We start from the raw sequence: 12,627 nt of genomic DNA on the forward strand, positions 1-12,627 counted from the left end.
AACGGGTAAGATTTGAGAGGTACTTCATAGGGGCAGTTAAACGAAGACTCAAACAAATCCTAGTGTTGATGCGGAACTGCGCGCCAAATGCCTTGGCTCTGACACCTGTTGAGCTGCAGGACTCCACTAAACCGTCCTACCTAATGACTGTAACAACGTCCCCTGAGGTGGGCCAATATGGCGACGGTCTCCTCTTGGCACAGCCCTCCTCCCTCCCTCATGATGGGCGGCTCCGGTAACGCCCATTGGCCAACTAGGAGGCGGTGCCAGGCTTACTTCGTTCTCTCATTGGATTGAATAACTGAGGGAGCCGCCAATTCTCTTCTGCCACTCCAAGTTTCCGCCCTCAGAGTTAATCCGGCGTTTAATTGGCTTTTAATTCACGTCAATATGCGTCCTTTCCTGTCTCTTTTCAGTCTTAATCCAATCATAACTTTCCTGGCTGCCCGCCTGATTTCTGATTGGTTTTAATCAGCTTCAGCCTATCCTATTCCTGTCTACTTCTTACCTCTCCTCCCACTAGGATTTTGCCCAAGCATATCCCGGATTCTAGTTGGCCGTTGTTCTGTCATTCCTATCAAAGCTTTCCCTATCCCGAAGTCTCAGGGAGCCCGCCTGCCGGTTAACTGGTTTCCTTCCAAGCCAATAATCCCCAGCTCCCGCCCATCTTCACTTCCTGCATCCTTCATTGGCTTTTAGCACTGAGAGGGCGGTCTTTTTGGGCGGACACCAGGCACGCAACTTAGTCTTACACGCCTTAGAGAGCAAGCAAGTCTTGCCATTGGAAAATCTCACCGTCTTTCTTCTGCAAGTCCCTCCTTTCCCCCTCCCTCATTGGGCGGGGCAGCAGAGAAGGGGCGGGGCCTAGGTTGGGCTTGTGGCGCGCTGCTCCCTCCTCCTCACCCCCCCCTCCCTGTCCGGTCCGGGTTCGCTTGCCTCGTCAGCGTCCGCGTTTTTCCCGGCCCCCCCCAACCCCCCCGGACAGGACCCCCTTGAGCTTGTCCCTCAGCTGCCACCATGAGCGGTAAGGATGAGTCCACTCCAAGCTTAGGGGTGGGAGGCGAGTGAGGGGGCGCGCGCGAGGGCCGACCGGGCGATCCCCGCCGTGAGGGGGGGCGGGCGGGAGGCGGCGGCGGCGGCCTAGGTCCCGCCCGGGGCGGAGGGAAGGGAGGGAGACGGGGCAGTGGCGGGGCCTCCGAGGAGGAGGGGGATGGGCCGCCCGCCCCGGGGGAGGGGGCAGCGTGGCCTCGCCCGCCCCCTGCCCGCCCCGGCCACGGGGGACGGGCCTTACCCCCCACTACTCGGCCGCCCGCCTGAGGCTCCTCCCGCCGGGGGCTGGAGCCGCGGGGGCGGCCCGAGCAGTGAAGGCCCCGCCCGGGCCAACCGCTTGTCTGGTCCGCCCTCTGGTCGCCGCCTGCTCCGGGGCCCTCCTCCCCCCACTTTCCGTAGATTTCCCTTCCCCCCGCCCCACCGTCCCGCCCTTTCCACGCCCCTCACCCCGAAACCGCCCTTTCCCTCAGGGCCCGCCCTCCGCCCCGAAACCTCCTGACTACTAACCAGTAGACCTCTTTAGTTCTTTAGTAGTATTCACAAATGTTTTCCTACTCACACTTTTTATTTCTTTTTCCCCTCTCCTCTTGTTACTTTTAACACTTGGATTTTTGTTTCTTTATCTCTCTTTTGTTTTTGAGAGGGAGTTTCGCTGTTGTCGCCCAGGCTGGAGTGCAATGGTGCGACCTCGGCTCACTGCCACCTCCCGGATTCAAGCGATTCTCCTGCCTCAGCCTCCGGGAGTAGCTGGGATTACAGGCATGCGCCACCACACACGGCTAATTTTGTATTTTTAGTGAGGACGGGGTTTCTCCTTGTTGGTCAGGCTGGTCTCAAACTCCTGAGCCCAGGTGATCCTCCTGCCTCAGCGTCTCAAAGTGCTGGGATTACAGGCATGACCACCGCGCCCGGCCTCTCCATCTCTTTTAACCTTAATTTTAGCAAGCTTTCCATCCACCCACATGTGGTTTTTTGCCTTACCTGTCCTTTTTTCCCTTAGGATACTTTTTCTTATTTTGAAACTCTTTCAACATGACTACCGTCCTTCACATTTCCTATCCCCAAAGCACTTTTTGAATGTTTTCTTAGTTTAATTTTGTGTAAGGGAGAATTGAGGCCCACTTTTGGCACCATTGAGCCTAGTTCATGTCCTGCATGCCCTGCAGCTCCTCTCTGCCCTCCAATCCATTTTCTTTATACTGGCGCCTTTCGCCTTCCTGTTAGTCATTGCTATTTCATCATAGCCTCCTTTTATCCTTCCTACTTCATCTCTTTTCTTCCCTCAAGTTTAAGTTGTTTGTTTTTTAATTGTTTTAGAGCAAGATCACTCCATGGATGAAATGACAGCTGTGGTGAAGATTGAAAAAGGAGTTGGTGGCAATAATGGGGGCAGTGGTAATGGTGGTGGTGCCTTTTCACAGGCTCGAAGTAGCAGCACAGGCAGTAGCAGCAGCAGTGGAGGAGGAGGAGGGCAGGTAAGTGATAATGATAGAGTGGGGAAGAAGTTGAGAGGATGTAAATATTCTTAGATAATTGCCTTACTCTTCATAGAAAGCTTTTTACGGAGCTTATCAAAACCATTTTATAGATAAGAAGTAAGAGTATGGAGATCCCCAAAGACAGGAGTTTCAGCAATACAGATAGGTCAGCTTTTTGTTTCTGCTTTTTGCTCCTTGTCTGCACTACGTTGCTGTTTATTTGTTGTATACTGCCCCCTAGGCTGGCAGCTGGGTGTCACTAACTCCTTTCCTCTCCCTTATTTTTGGCCAGGAGTCCCAGCCATCCCCTTTGGCTCTGCTGGCAGCAACTTGCAGCAGAATTGAGTCACCCAATGAGAACAGCAACAACTCCCAGGGCCCGAGTCAGTCAGGGGGAACAGGTGAGCTTGACCTCACAGCCACACAACTTTCACAGGGTGCCAATGGCTGGCAGATCATCTCTTCCTCCTCTGGGGCTACCCCTACCTCAAAGGAACAGAGTGGCAGCAGTACCAATGGCAGCAATGGCAGTGAGTCTTCCAAGAATCGCACAGTCTCTGGTGGGCAGTATGTTGTAGCTGCCACTCCTAACTTACAGAACCAGCAAGTTCTGACAGGACTACCTGGAGTGATGCCTAATATTCAGTATCAAGTAATCCCACAGTTCCAGACCGTTGATGGGCAACAGCTGCAGTTTGCTGCCACTGGGGCCCAAGTGCAGCAGGATGGTTCTGGTCAAATACAGATCATACCAGGTGCAAACCAACAGATTATCACAAATCGAGGAAGTGGAGGCAACATCATTGCTGCTATGCCAAACCTACTCCAGCAGGCTGTCCCCCTCCAAGGCCTGGCTAATAATGTACTCTCAGGACAGACTCAGTATGTGACCAATGTACCAGTGGCCCTGAATGGGAACATCACCTTGCTACCTGTCAACAGCGTTTCTGCAGCTACCTTGACTCCCAGCTCTCAGGCAGTCACCATCAGCAGCTCTGGGTCCCAGGAGAGTGGCTCACAGCCTGTCACCTCAGGGACTACCATCAGTTCTGCCAGCTTGGTGTCATCACAAGCCAGTTCCAGCTCCTTTTTTACCAATGCCAATAGCTACTCAACTACTACTACCACCAGCAACATGGGAATTATGAACTTTACTACCAGTGGATCATCAGGGACCAACTCTCAAGGCCAGACACCCCAGAGGGTCAGTGGGCTACAGGGGTCTGATGCTCTGAACATCCAGCAAAACCAGACATCTGGAGGCTCACTGCAAGCAGGTCAGCAAAAAGAAGGAGAGCAAAACCAGCAGACACAGCAGCAACAAATTCTTATCCAGCCTCAGCTAGTTCAAGGGGGACAGGCCCTCCAGGCCCTCCAAGCAGCACCATTGTCAGGGCAGACCTTTACAACTCAAGCTATCTCCCAAGAAACCCTCCAGAACCTCCAGCTTCAGGCTGTTCCAAACTCTGGTCCCATCATCATCCGGACACCAACAGTGGGGCCCAACGGACAGGTCAGTTGGCAGACTCTACAGCTGCAGAACCTCCAAGTTCAGAACCCACAAGCCCAGACAATCACCTTAGCCCCAATGCAGGGTGTTTCTTTGGGACAGACCAGCAGCAGCAGCACCACTCTTACACCGATTGCCTCAGCTGCTTCCATTCCTGCTGGCACAGTCACTGTGAATGCTGCTCAACTCTCCTCCATGCCAGGCCTCCAGACCATTAACCTCAGTGCATTGGGTACTTCAGGAATCCAGGTGCACCCAATTCAAGGCCTGCCATTGGCTATAGCAAATGCCCCAGGTAAGCTTTCCGATCTTTTGCTTTTATTGGGAACCAACCCTAGCATCTTAGCTGAAACTTGAGTCTAAATAAGGGAATAGAGCCTTTTGAGGTAACACTTTCTTGAGGGCTCTTCATTTAGGCAAATAAATTTGAGAAATAGAGATTCTGTTTAAGTAATTTGGAACTGAAGTAAAGGAAACTTCTCCAGTTAGTTTGATAAGAAAGGAGCACTTCTGGGCAATATTTTGGAGTCTGTGTACTACTCAGTGTTTTTGGTGCTGCAGAATAAGGGTTGACAAACTTTCTGTAAAGGGCCAGATAGTAAATATTTTAGGCATTGTGGGCCTCATGTGGTCACATTTTCTTTTCTTTTTTTTTTTTTTGAGATGGAGTCTTGCTCTGTTACCCAGGCTGGAGTGCAGTGACGCAGTCTCGGCTCACTGCAACCTCTGCCTCTCGGGTTCAAGCGATTCTCCTGCCTCAGCTTCTTGAGTAGCTGGGATTGCAGACAAACGCCACCACGCCCAGCTAATTTTTGTATTTGTAGGAGAGATGGGGGTTTTTCTGTGTTGGCCAGGCTGGTCTTGACCTCCTGACCTCAGGTGATCCACCTGCCTCAGCCTCCCAAAGTGCTGGGATTACAGGTATGAGCCACTGCGCCCAGCCACATTTTCTTTTTTGTATGTTTTTTTCCACACCCCTTTAAAAATGTAAAACCATTTTTAGCTCTAAGGCCTTCTTTGACCTGTAGGCCAACACCTCCATAGGATAAAAATTGATTATGGGCCAGGCACGGTGGCTTACTCCTGTAATTCAGGCACTTTGAGAAGACGAGGCAGGTGGATGGGTAGAGTTCAGGAGTTCAAGACCAGCCTGGACAACATGGCAAAACCCTGTCCAACAAAAAATGCAAAAATTGGCCAGGCATGGTGGTACATGCCTATGGTCCCAGCTACTCGGGAGGCTAAGGCATGAGAATCTCTTGAATCTGGGAGGCAGAGGTTGCAGTGAGCCAAAATTGCACCACTGCACTCCAGCCTGGGCTACAGAGTGAGACTCTGAAAAAAAAAATACAAAATGTAGTCAGGCGGCTGAGCACGGTGGCTCATGCCTGTAATCCCAGCACTTTGGGAGGCCAAGGTGGGTGGATCACCTGAGGTCAGGAGTTCATGACCAGCATGGCCAACATGGCAAAACCCCTTCTCTACTAAAAACACAAACAATTAGCCAGGCGTGGTGATGCGCACCTGTAGTCCCAGCCACTCAGGAAGCTGAGGCCAAGAATTGCTTGAACCTGGGAGGCAGAGGCTATACAGTGAGCCGAAATCACATCATTGCACTCCAGCCTGGTTGACAGAGCAAGACCCTGTCTCAAAAAATAAAAATAAAAAATTTGATTATGAGCTGGGTGCAGTGGCTCATGCCTATAATCCCAGCACTTTGGGAGGCCGAGGTGGACGGATCATGAAGTCAGGAGTTCAAGACCAGCCTGATCAATATGGTGAACCCCGTCTCTACTAAAAATACGAAAATTAGCTAAACGTGGTGGCACAAACCTGTAGTCCCAGCTACTCGGGAGGCTGAGGCAGGAGAATCTCTCGAACCTGGGAGGCAGAGGTTGCAGTGAGCCAAGATCATGCCACTGCACTCCAGCCTGAGCGACAGAGCAAGACTCTATCTCCAAAAAAAACAAAAAATTGATGATGAATTTTGCCCGTTTGTAGAACACAGATTATCATCAGGTATTTCTTGTGAACTGTAACTCCTAATTGAAGGGAAAATGATCTAATGGGTTGCTTTTCAACAAAATAAGTTCCCTGGTTAGTATTAATGAGAATATCCCACACTGAGCGTGCTGGTTAATCAGGGTTGAATTTTTCTTAACTCCTAATTATCTTAAAAACAAAATCCCATAGCTTCCCTTCACACTAACATATGAGTGTCCTAGGTGATTCTGGTATTTCCTAGGTAGCAGTCTAACTTCCTAGTCTGCTTTGAAAGTACTGTGTATGGTTAGGAAGGGAGGAGAGAGAAAGGGAGTGGTTTGGTAAGTTGGGGTCTGGAATGGAGTGGGGGATGTGGGATTGAGAAGAGTTAGGAATGAGGAGAGCATTGAAGGGAAAAATAATCTGGGAAGAATATTGAATTGGTTGACCATAATGTTCAGGGTCTTTCATTTTGAACTAAATGTTTCACTATTAATTTGAAATTAAAACAGTAAGCAGGTGTAAGTCTATGTAGACCGTGTCTTTTTTTTTTTTTTTTTTTCCGTTTTTGAGACTGAGTCTTGCTCTGTTGCCCAGGCTGTAACAGAGCAAGTGGAGTGGTGCAATCTCTGCTCACTGCAACCTCCCCATCCTGGGTTCCAGTGATTCTGCTGCCTCAGCCTCCCAAGTAGCTGGGATTACAGGCGCGAGCCACCATGCCTGCCTAATTTTTGTATGTTTAGTAGAGACGGGGTTTCACTATGTTGACCAGTCTGGTCTTGAACTCCTGACCTCAAGTGATCCGCCTGCCTCAGCCTTCCAAAGTGCTGGGATTATAGGTGTGAGCCAGCACGACCAGCCTGACTGTAACATTTTAAATTCCGTTGTATGGAGCTGATCTTTAATAAAGCACAATAAAAGGATATACACACATTTTTATATTCTGGCACAATTATACTAATATGGAAAATAGTTCAATGTCACCAAATAATATCACGCAATTTCTAGTTCTTTTTTTTTTCTTTTTCTTTTTTGGGACTGAGTCTTGCCTGTCTCCCAGGCTGGAGTGCAGTGGTGTGATCTTGGCTCACTGCAACCTCTGCCTCCCGGGTTCAAGCAATTCTCCTGCCTCAGCCTCCCGAGTAGCTGGGATTACAGGCACACGCCACCATGCCTACTAATTTTTTGTATTTTTTTTTAGTAGAGGCGGGGTTTCACCATGTTGGCCAGGCTGGTCCCGAACTCCTGACTTTGTGATCCGCCCGCCTTGGCTTCCCAAAGTGCTGGGATTACAGGCGTGAGCCACCGCGCCTGGCCACTTCTAGTTGTTTTGGCATATATATGTGGGTTTATAAATTGTTTACTTTTGTTACCAAGTTCTCATTCCATTTAGACTGATTCTTACCTAAGTGAGGGTAACAAATAGGCAACTATATTTCCAGCCTCTTGCAGTTTTGGTAAATTGGGGGGGGGGGGACGTCTGCTTGAGTTCCCTGATTTTCTTACATTTCTGTGGTGTGTTTAGAAATACTGCATGTTGAGCTTTAACAAAACAGTAATTTTCTTAGTTAATTGAAATCTTAGAATTGAAAGTTAGAGCTGGAAGGGACTGAATTTATCTAGTACAACTGCCTTATTTTCTAGACGAGGAAATTGAGGTACAGAGAATCACTTAATGAGATAACAGCCAGAGCTGGGGCTAGTTCTACTAGTCTAGGGTGTAACCTGTTTTAACTAGGGACTTGAAAAATTCTTTAGATTGCTAAAAATGTATTCGAAAAGGTGTTTTTGCTTTACGATTTAATGCTCTAGAACTGACAGGTGTTTTATAAACTAAACATTTATGGGAGTAGAAATGGGAAAAGTTTTATAAAAACTGAGCTCTACAGCATAGAAAATTAGACACTTCTGGGCAACCTACACCATCATGTTTGTTTTCTTTTTTTTCTTTTTTTTTTTTTGAGACGGGAGTCTGGCTTTGTCGCCCGGGCTGGAGTGCAGTGGTGCAATCTTGGCTCACTGCAAGCTCTGCCTCCCGGGTTCATGCCATTCTCCTGCCTCAGCCTCCAAGTAGCTGGGACTGCAGGCGCGCACCACCACGCTGGGCTAATTTTTTGTATTTTTAGTAGAGACGGGGTTTCACCATGTTCGCCAGGATGGTCTCAATCTCCTGACGTCATGGTCCACCCACCTCGGCCTCCCAAAGTGCTTGGATTACAGGCGTGAGCCACCGCGCTGGGCCTCATGTTTGTTTTCTATTTGCTCTTAGATTGAAGTACCCAGTTTTGCTCTTCTTCAAAGCAAAATGGATTATTCCTGTTAGTAATTTGGATCCTTGCAATTCTAAAAGGCTTATAACTTAGACTTTAGAGAAAAGATATGATGCATTCTCATAGATAAATCATGCTCTGGGGAAGTCTGCTATTTAATGTCATAGGCTAGTGCTACCTAGTTGTTACTGATGGTCTTTGAGCTGAAGAAAATGCACGTGTTTCTGTAAGGTAACAGGAGCTTGACATTCATTAATGAGATAATGAGGCATTGACAGGCTGTTTTGTGAGAGCTGAGATTGTTCGCGTCATTAATAGGGGTTTTTGAAGATCCAAACTTCCTCCTTTCTGGCAACTAATAATTGTGTAGTATTTCCCCTTTAATTTATATGACTTTATCCTTCATGAAAGATAAAAAAATTACTTCCCAGAAGCTCACTGCTTTTTCAGCTTTTGCCTTCCTGCTATAAAGTATCTTGTTTTGGCCAGGCATGGTGGCTCATGCCTGTAATCCCAGCATTTTGGGAGGCCAAGGCGGGCAGATCTCTTGAGCCCAGGAGTTCAAGACCAGTCTGGGCAACATAGGGATCCCCCATCGCTACAAAAGATATGAAAATTACCTGAGCATGTAGCACACGCCTATAGTCCCAGCTACTTGGGAGGCTGAGGTAGGAGGATCGCCTGAGCCCGGGACGTTGTGGACATAGTGAGCCATGATCACGCCACAGCACTCCAGCCTGGGTGGTAGGGTGAGTTCCTGGCAAAAAAAAAAAAAAAAGGGGGTGTCTCATTTTACCGCCTTCTCTGATAGTTATTTTACTGTAAAATTTAACCTTTTTGCAATATGTTCAACTTCTTAATGGTATGATGTAGAAAGAACACTGGATGTGAAATGTTGTATGATACGTGTGTATGTCACTGTACAAAATGATTGTGGGAGATTGCAGCTTCCATGGTGTTTACTTAGTCTGTTTACATTTATTATTTATTTTTTAAATGATTTTTTTCTTTTTTTTTTTTTTGGAGGCGGAGTTTTGTTCTTATTGCCCAGGGTGGAGTCCAATGGCGTGGTCTCGGCTCACTGCAACCTCTGCCTCCTGGGTTCAAGCGATTCTCCTGCCTCAGCCTCCCAAGTAACGCCCACCACCACACCTGGCTAATTTTTGTATTTTTAGTAGAGTTGTACCATGTTGGCCAGGCTGGTCTTGAACTCCTGACCTCAGGCGATCTGCCTGCTTCGGCCTCCCAAAGTGCTGGGATTATAGGCGTGAGCCTCTGTGCCCAGCTGCTGATTTTTGTATTTTTAGTAGAGACTGGGTTTCCCCATGTTGGCCAGGATGGTCTTGATCTCCTGGCCTCCCAAAATGCTGGGATTACAGGTGTGAGCTTTTTTTTTTTCTTGACACCCCTCTTTCTTTATCAGCAGCTTTTCCTTTCATTTTTTAGTCATATTCTGCCAGATCTTTATTTTATTTTATTTTATTTTATTTTATTTATTTATTTATTTATTTATTTTGAGATGGAGTCTTGCTTTGTCACCCAGGTTGGAGTGCAGTGGTGCGGTCTTGGCTCACTGCAACCTCCATCTCCTGGGTTCATGCAGTTCTCCTGCCTCAGCCTCCCGAGTAGCTGGAATTACAGACATGCGTCACCATGCCTGGCTAATTTTTGTACTTTTAGTAGAGACAGGGTTTCACCATATTGGTTAGGCTGGTCTTGAACTCCTGACCTCAAGTGATCCACCTACCTCAACCTCCCAAAGTGCTGGGATTACAGGCGTGAGCCACCATGCCCGGCCTATTTTACTTTATTTTTTATTTAAAGCCTCAGATGTTTTTCTTAGCCACTGCTGAATCCTGAAACTCTTACCACAGGTTGAGGGGGAGTTGACTTTTAAAGATTAAGTTTGGATGACTTCTTGTGAGTTCTGTCTAATAAAGAGTGCAGGACTGGGCTTTGGCAGGAGAATAGAACATATTTCCTTGATGGGTATAATTCACTCACGAACCAAATTTCAGGTACTAAAAATAACGATTTCACATCTGCTGGGTTTTATTGGGGTCAGGAAAATGTCTTCTCTTAGAAGTTAAGTTGAATGTGATACCAGGGATGGTTTGCCAAGGGTGTTACTAAACTTGGGGTCGGATTGCTGAGATCTAATTTGTTAAAAAGTTGTGTTTTAGACCAGTAAATTTGGACATTAATGAAAAGTAGGTTTAGATGATTTAAATGTCTTACCAGTTATCATTTTTGTGCAAAAGGTCATAGAGAGAATTTTTTATTTTAAGATATTTTATCAAATATAATATTGAATGTTTCTGCATCTTTTGTCTTTACCTAGTATTATACTTGTTTCTCTTTTTATGTTATGTTATTTTATGTTATGTTATGTTATGTTATTTTATGTTATGTTATTTTATGTTATGTTATTTTATTTTATGTTATTTTATTTTATTTTATTTTGAGACGGAGTCTCCCTCTGTCGCCCAGACTGGAGTACAGTGGTCGGATCTCAGCTCACTGCAAGCTCCGCCTCCCGGGTTTACACCATTCTCCTGCCTCAGCCTCCCGAGTAGCTGGGACTACAGGCGCCTGCCACCTCGCCCGGCTAGTTTTTTGTATTTTTTAGTAGAGACAGGGTTTCACCGTGTTAGCCAGGATGGTCTCGATCTCCTGACCTCGTGATCCACCCATCTCGGCCTCCCAAAGTGCTGGGATTACAGGCTTGAGCCACCGCGCCCGGCCTTGTTTCTCTTTTTAATTTAAAAATTTTATTTTCTACAGATATCAGCACAGAAAGATATACTTGGTTCGCAGAGTGTTTGGTGCTTTTTAAATGGTTATTTCAGTTTAAGTAGGAAAGATCTCATTTAAAATCTAAGTGCTTTGAGGAGGCCGGGCGCGGTGGCTCACGCTTATAATCCCAGCACTTTTGGAGTCCAAGGCAGGCAGATTGTCTGAGCTCAGGAATTCGTGACCAGCCTGGGCAACACGATGAAACCCCGTCTCTACTAAAATACAAAAAATTAGCTGGGCATGTCAGTGTACGCCTGTAGTCCTAGCTAGTCGGGAGGCTGAGGCAGGAGAATTGCTTGAACTTGGAAGGCAGAGGTTGCCGTGAGCTGAGATCGCACCACACTGCACTCCAGCCTGGGCAATAAAGCTAGATTCCGTCTCAAAAAAAAAAAATCTAAGTGCTTTGATTGATTTGAAAATCAGTGGAATATGAGAAGACAGTCTTCAGACCTTTTCCATGGCTCCTATTTATTCATTCCAGTGGCTTTCTCTTTATGAATGACGTCATTGTTAAATCACGTTGCCTTGTGTAATGGGGCCATTTTAGTTCTTAATTAAATAACAAGAGTGCCTTCTGTTTCAGAAAAGTTTAGTATCTGTTATATCTCCCTTTCCCTTTGTTTCATTTTGTAAAGTAGCATGTAAATGTGCAACTAATAATTTAGTTCTGCTTATTACTTGCTTTGAAAATGTTTTAAAATGTAAGATGAACATCTGTAGAAAAACTTTATTACATAATGCTTTTTTTTTTTTTTTTTTTTTTTTTTTTGAGACGGAGTCTTGCTCTGTCGCCCGAGCTGGAGTGCAGTGGCCAGATCTCAGCTCACTGCAAGCTCCGCCTCCCGGGTTTACGCCATTCTCCTGCCTCAGCCTCCGGAGTAGCTGGGACTACAGGCGCCCGCCACCTCGCCCGGCTAGTTTTTTTGTATTTTTAGTAGAGACGGGGTTTCACCGTGTTAGCCAGGATGGTCTCCATCTCCTGACCTCGTGATCCGCCCGTCTCGGCCTCCCAAAGTGCTGGGATTATAGGCTTGAGCCACCGCGCCCGGCCCTACATAATGCTTTTTAAATTACTTATTGGGTGTCTGTCAACATTAGTGGATAATAGTTGAGTTTTTTTGTTTTACTATTTAATTGAAAAACAAGCACATTATTTTTCATATTTACTACAGAAAGTGTTACAATAGTATTGTCCTTTTCTTTAACATTTAGCAATATACAGGGCCTGGTATACTAAAGGATTACTTTAAAATGTATTTGTCCACACCACAATATGACTGTATTGTCAATACTGTGCTAGACTTTAAGTAAGAATTATTTCCCTTAGAAGACTGAGAACCTTTTTTTAAGTAATTTCTTTCTTTTTTTTTCTTTGAGACAGAGTCTCGCTCTGTTGCCAGGCTGGAGTGCAGTCTCCACCTCCCGGGTTTAAGTGATTCTCCTCCCTCAGCCTCCTGAGTAGCTGGGACTACAGGCGCAGACGCCACCAGGCCCAGCTAATTTTTGTATTTTTAGTAGAGACAGGGTTTCACCATGTTGG

At 46.6% G+C, this 12,627-nt stretch overlaps 1 protein-coding gene across 3 annotated transcripts in view; it reads left to right on the top strand.

Moving 5' to 3' along the window:
* The first annotated feature begins 894 nt into the window (after nucleotides 1–894).
* LOC111541933 (transcription factor Sp1) overlaps nucleotides 895–12,627 on the top strand; it is a 51,960-nt gene continuing 40,227 nt past the window's right edge. For all 3 annotated transcript variants that reach the window (XM_023210984.1, XM_023210985.1, XM_023210986.2), the window contains exons 1-3: nucleotides 895–1,024; nucleotides 2,368–2,525; nucleotides 2,821–4,333. In XM_023210984.1, the coding sequence (XP_023066752.1) occupies nucleotides 1,018–1,024; nucleotides 2,368–2,525; nucleotides 2,821–4,333 (1,678 nt within the window). In that variant the 5' untranslated portion in view covers nucleotides 895–1,017. The remainder of the gene's footprint in view (nucleotides 1,025–2,367; nucleotides 2,526–2,820; nucleotides 4,334–12,627) is intronic.

This window comes from Piliocolobus tephrosceles, chromosome 10 (genome assembly GCF_002776525.5).
Source record: "Piliocolobus tephrosceles isolate RC106 chromosome 10, ASM277652v3, whole genome shotgun sequence".
NCBI lineage: Eukaryota > Metazoa > Chordata > Mammalia > Primates > Cercopithecidae > Piliocolobus > Piliocolobus tephrosceles.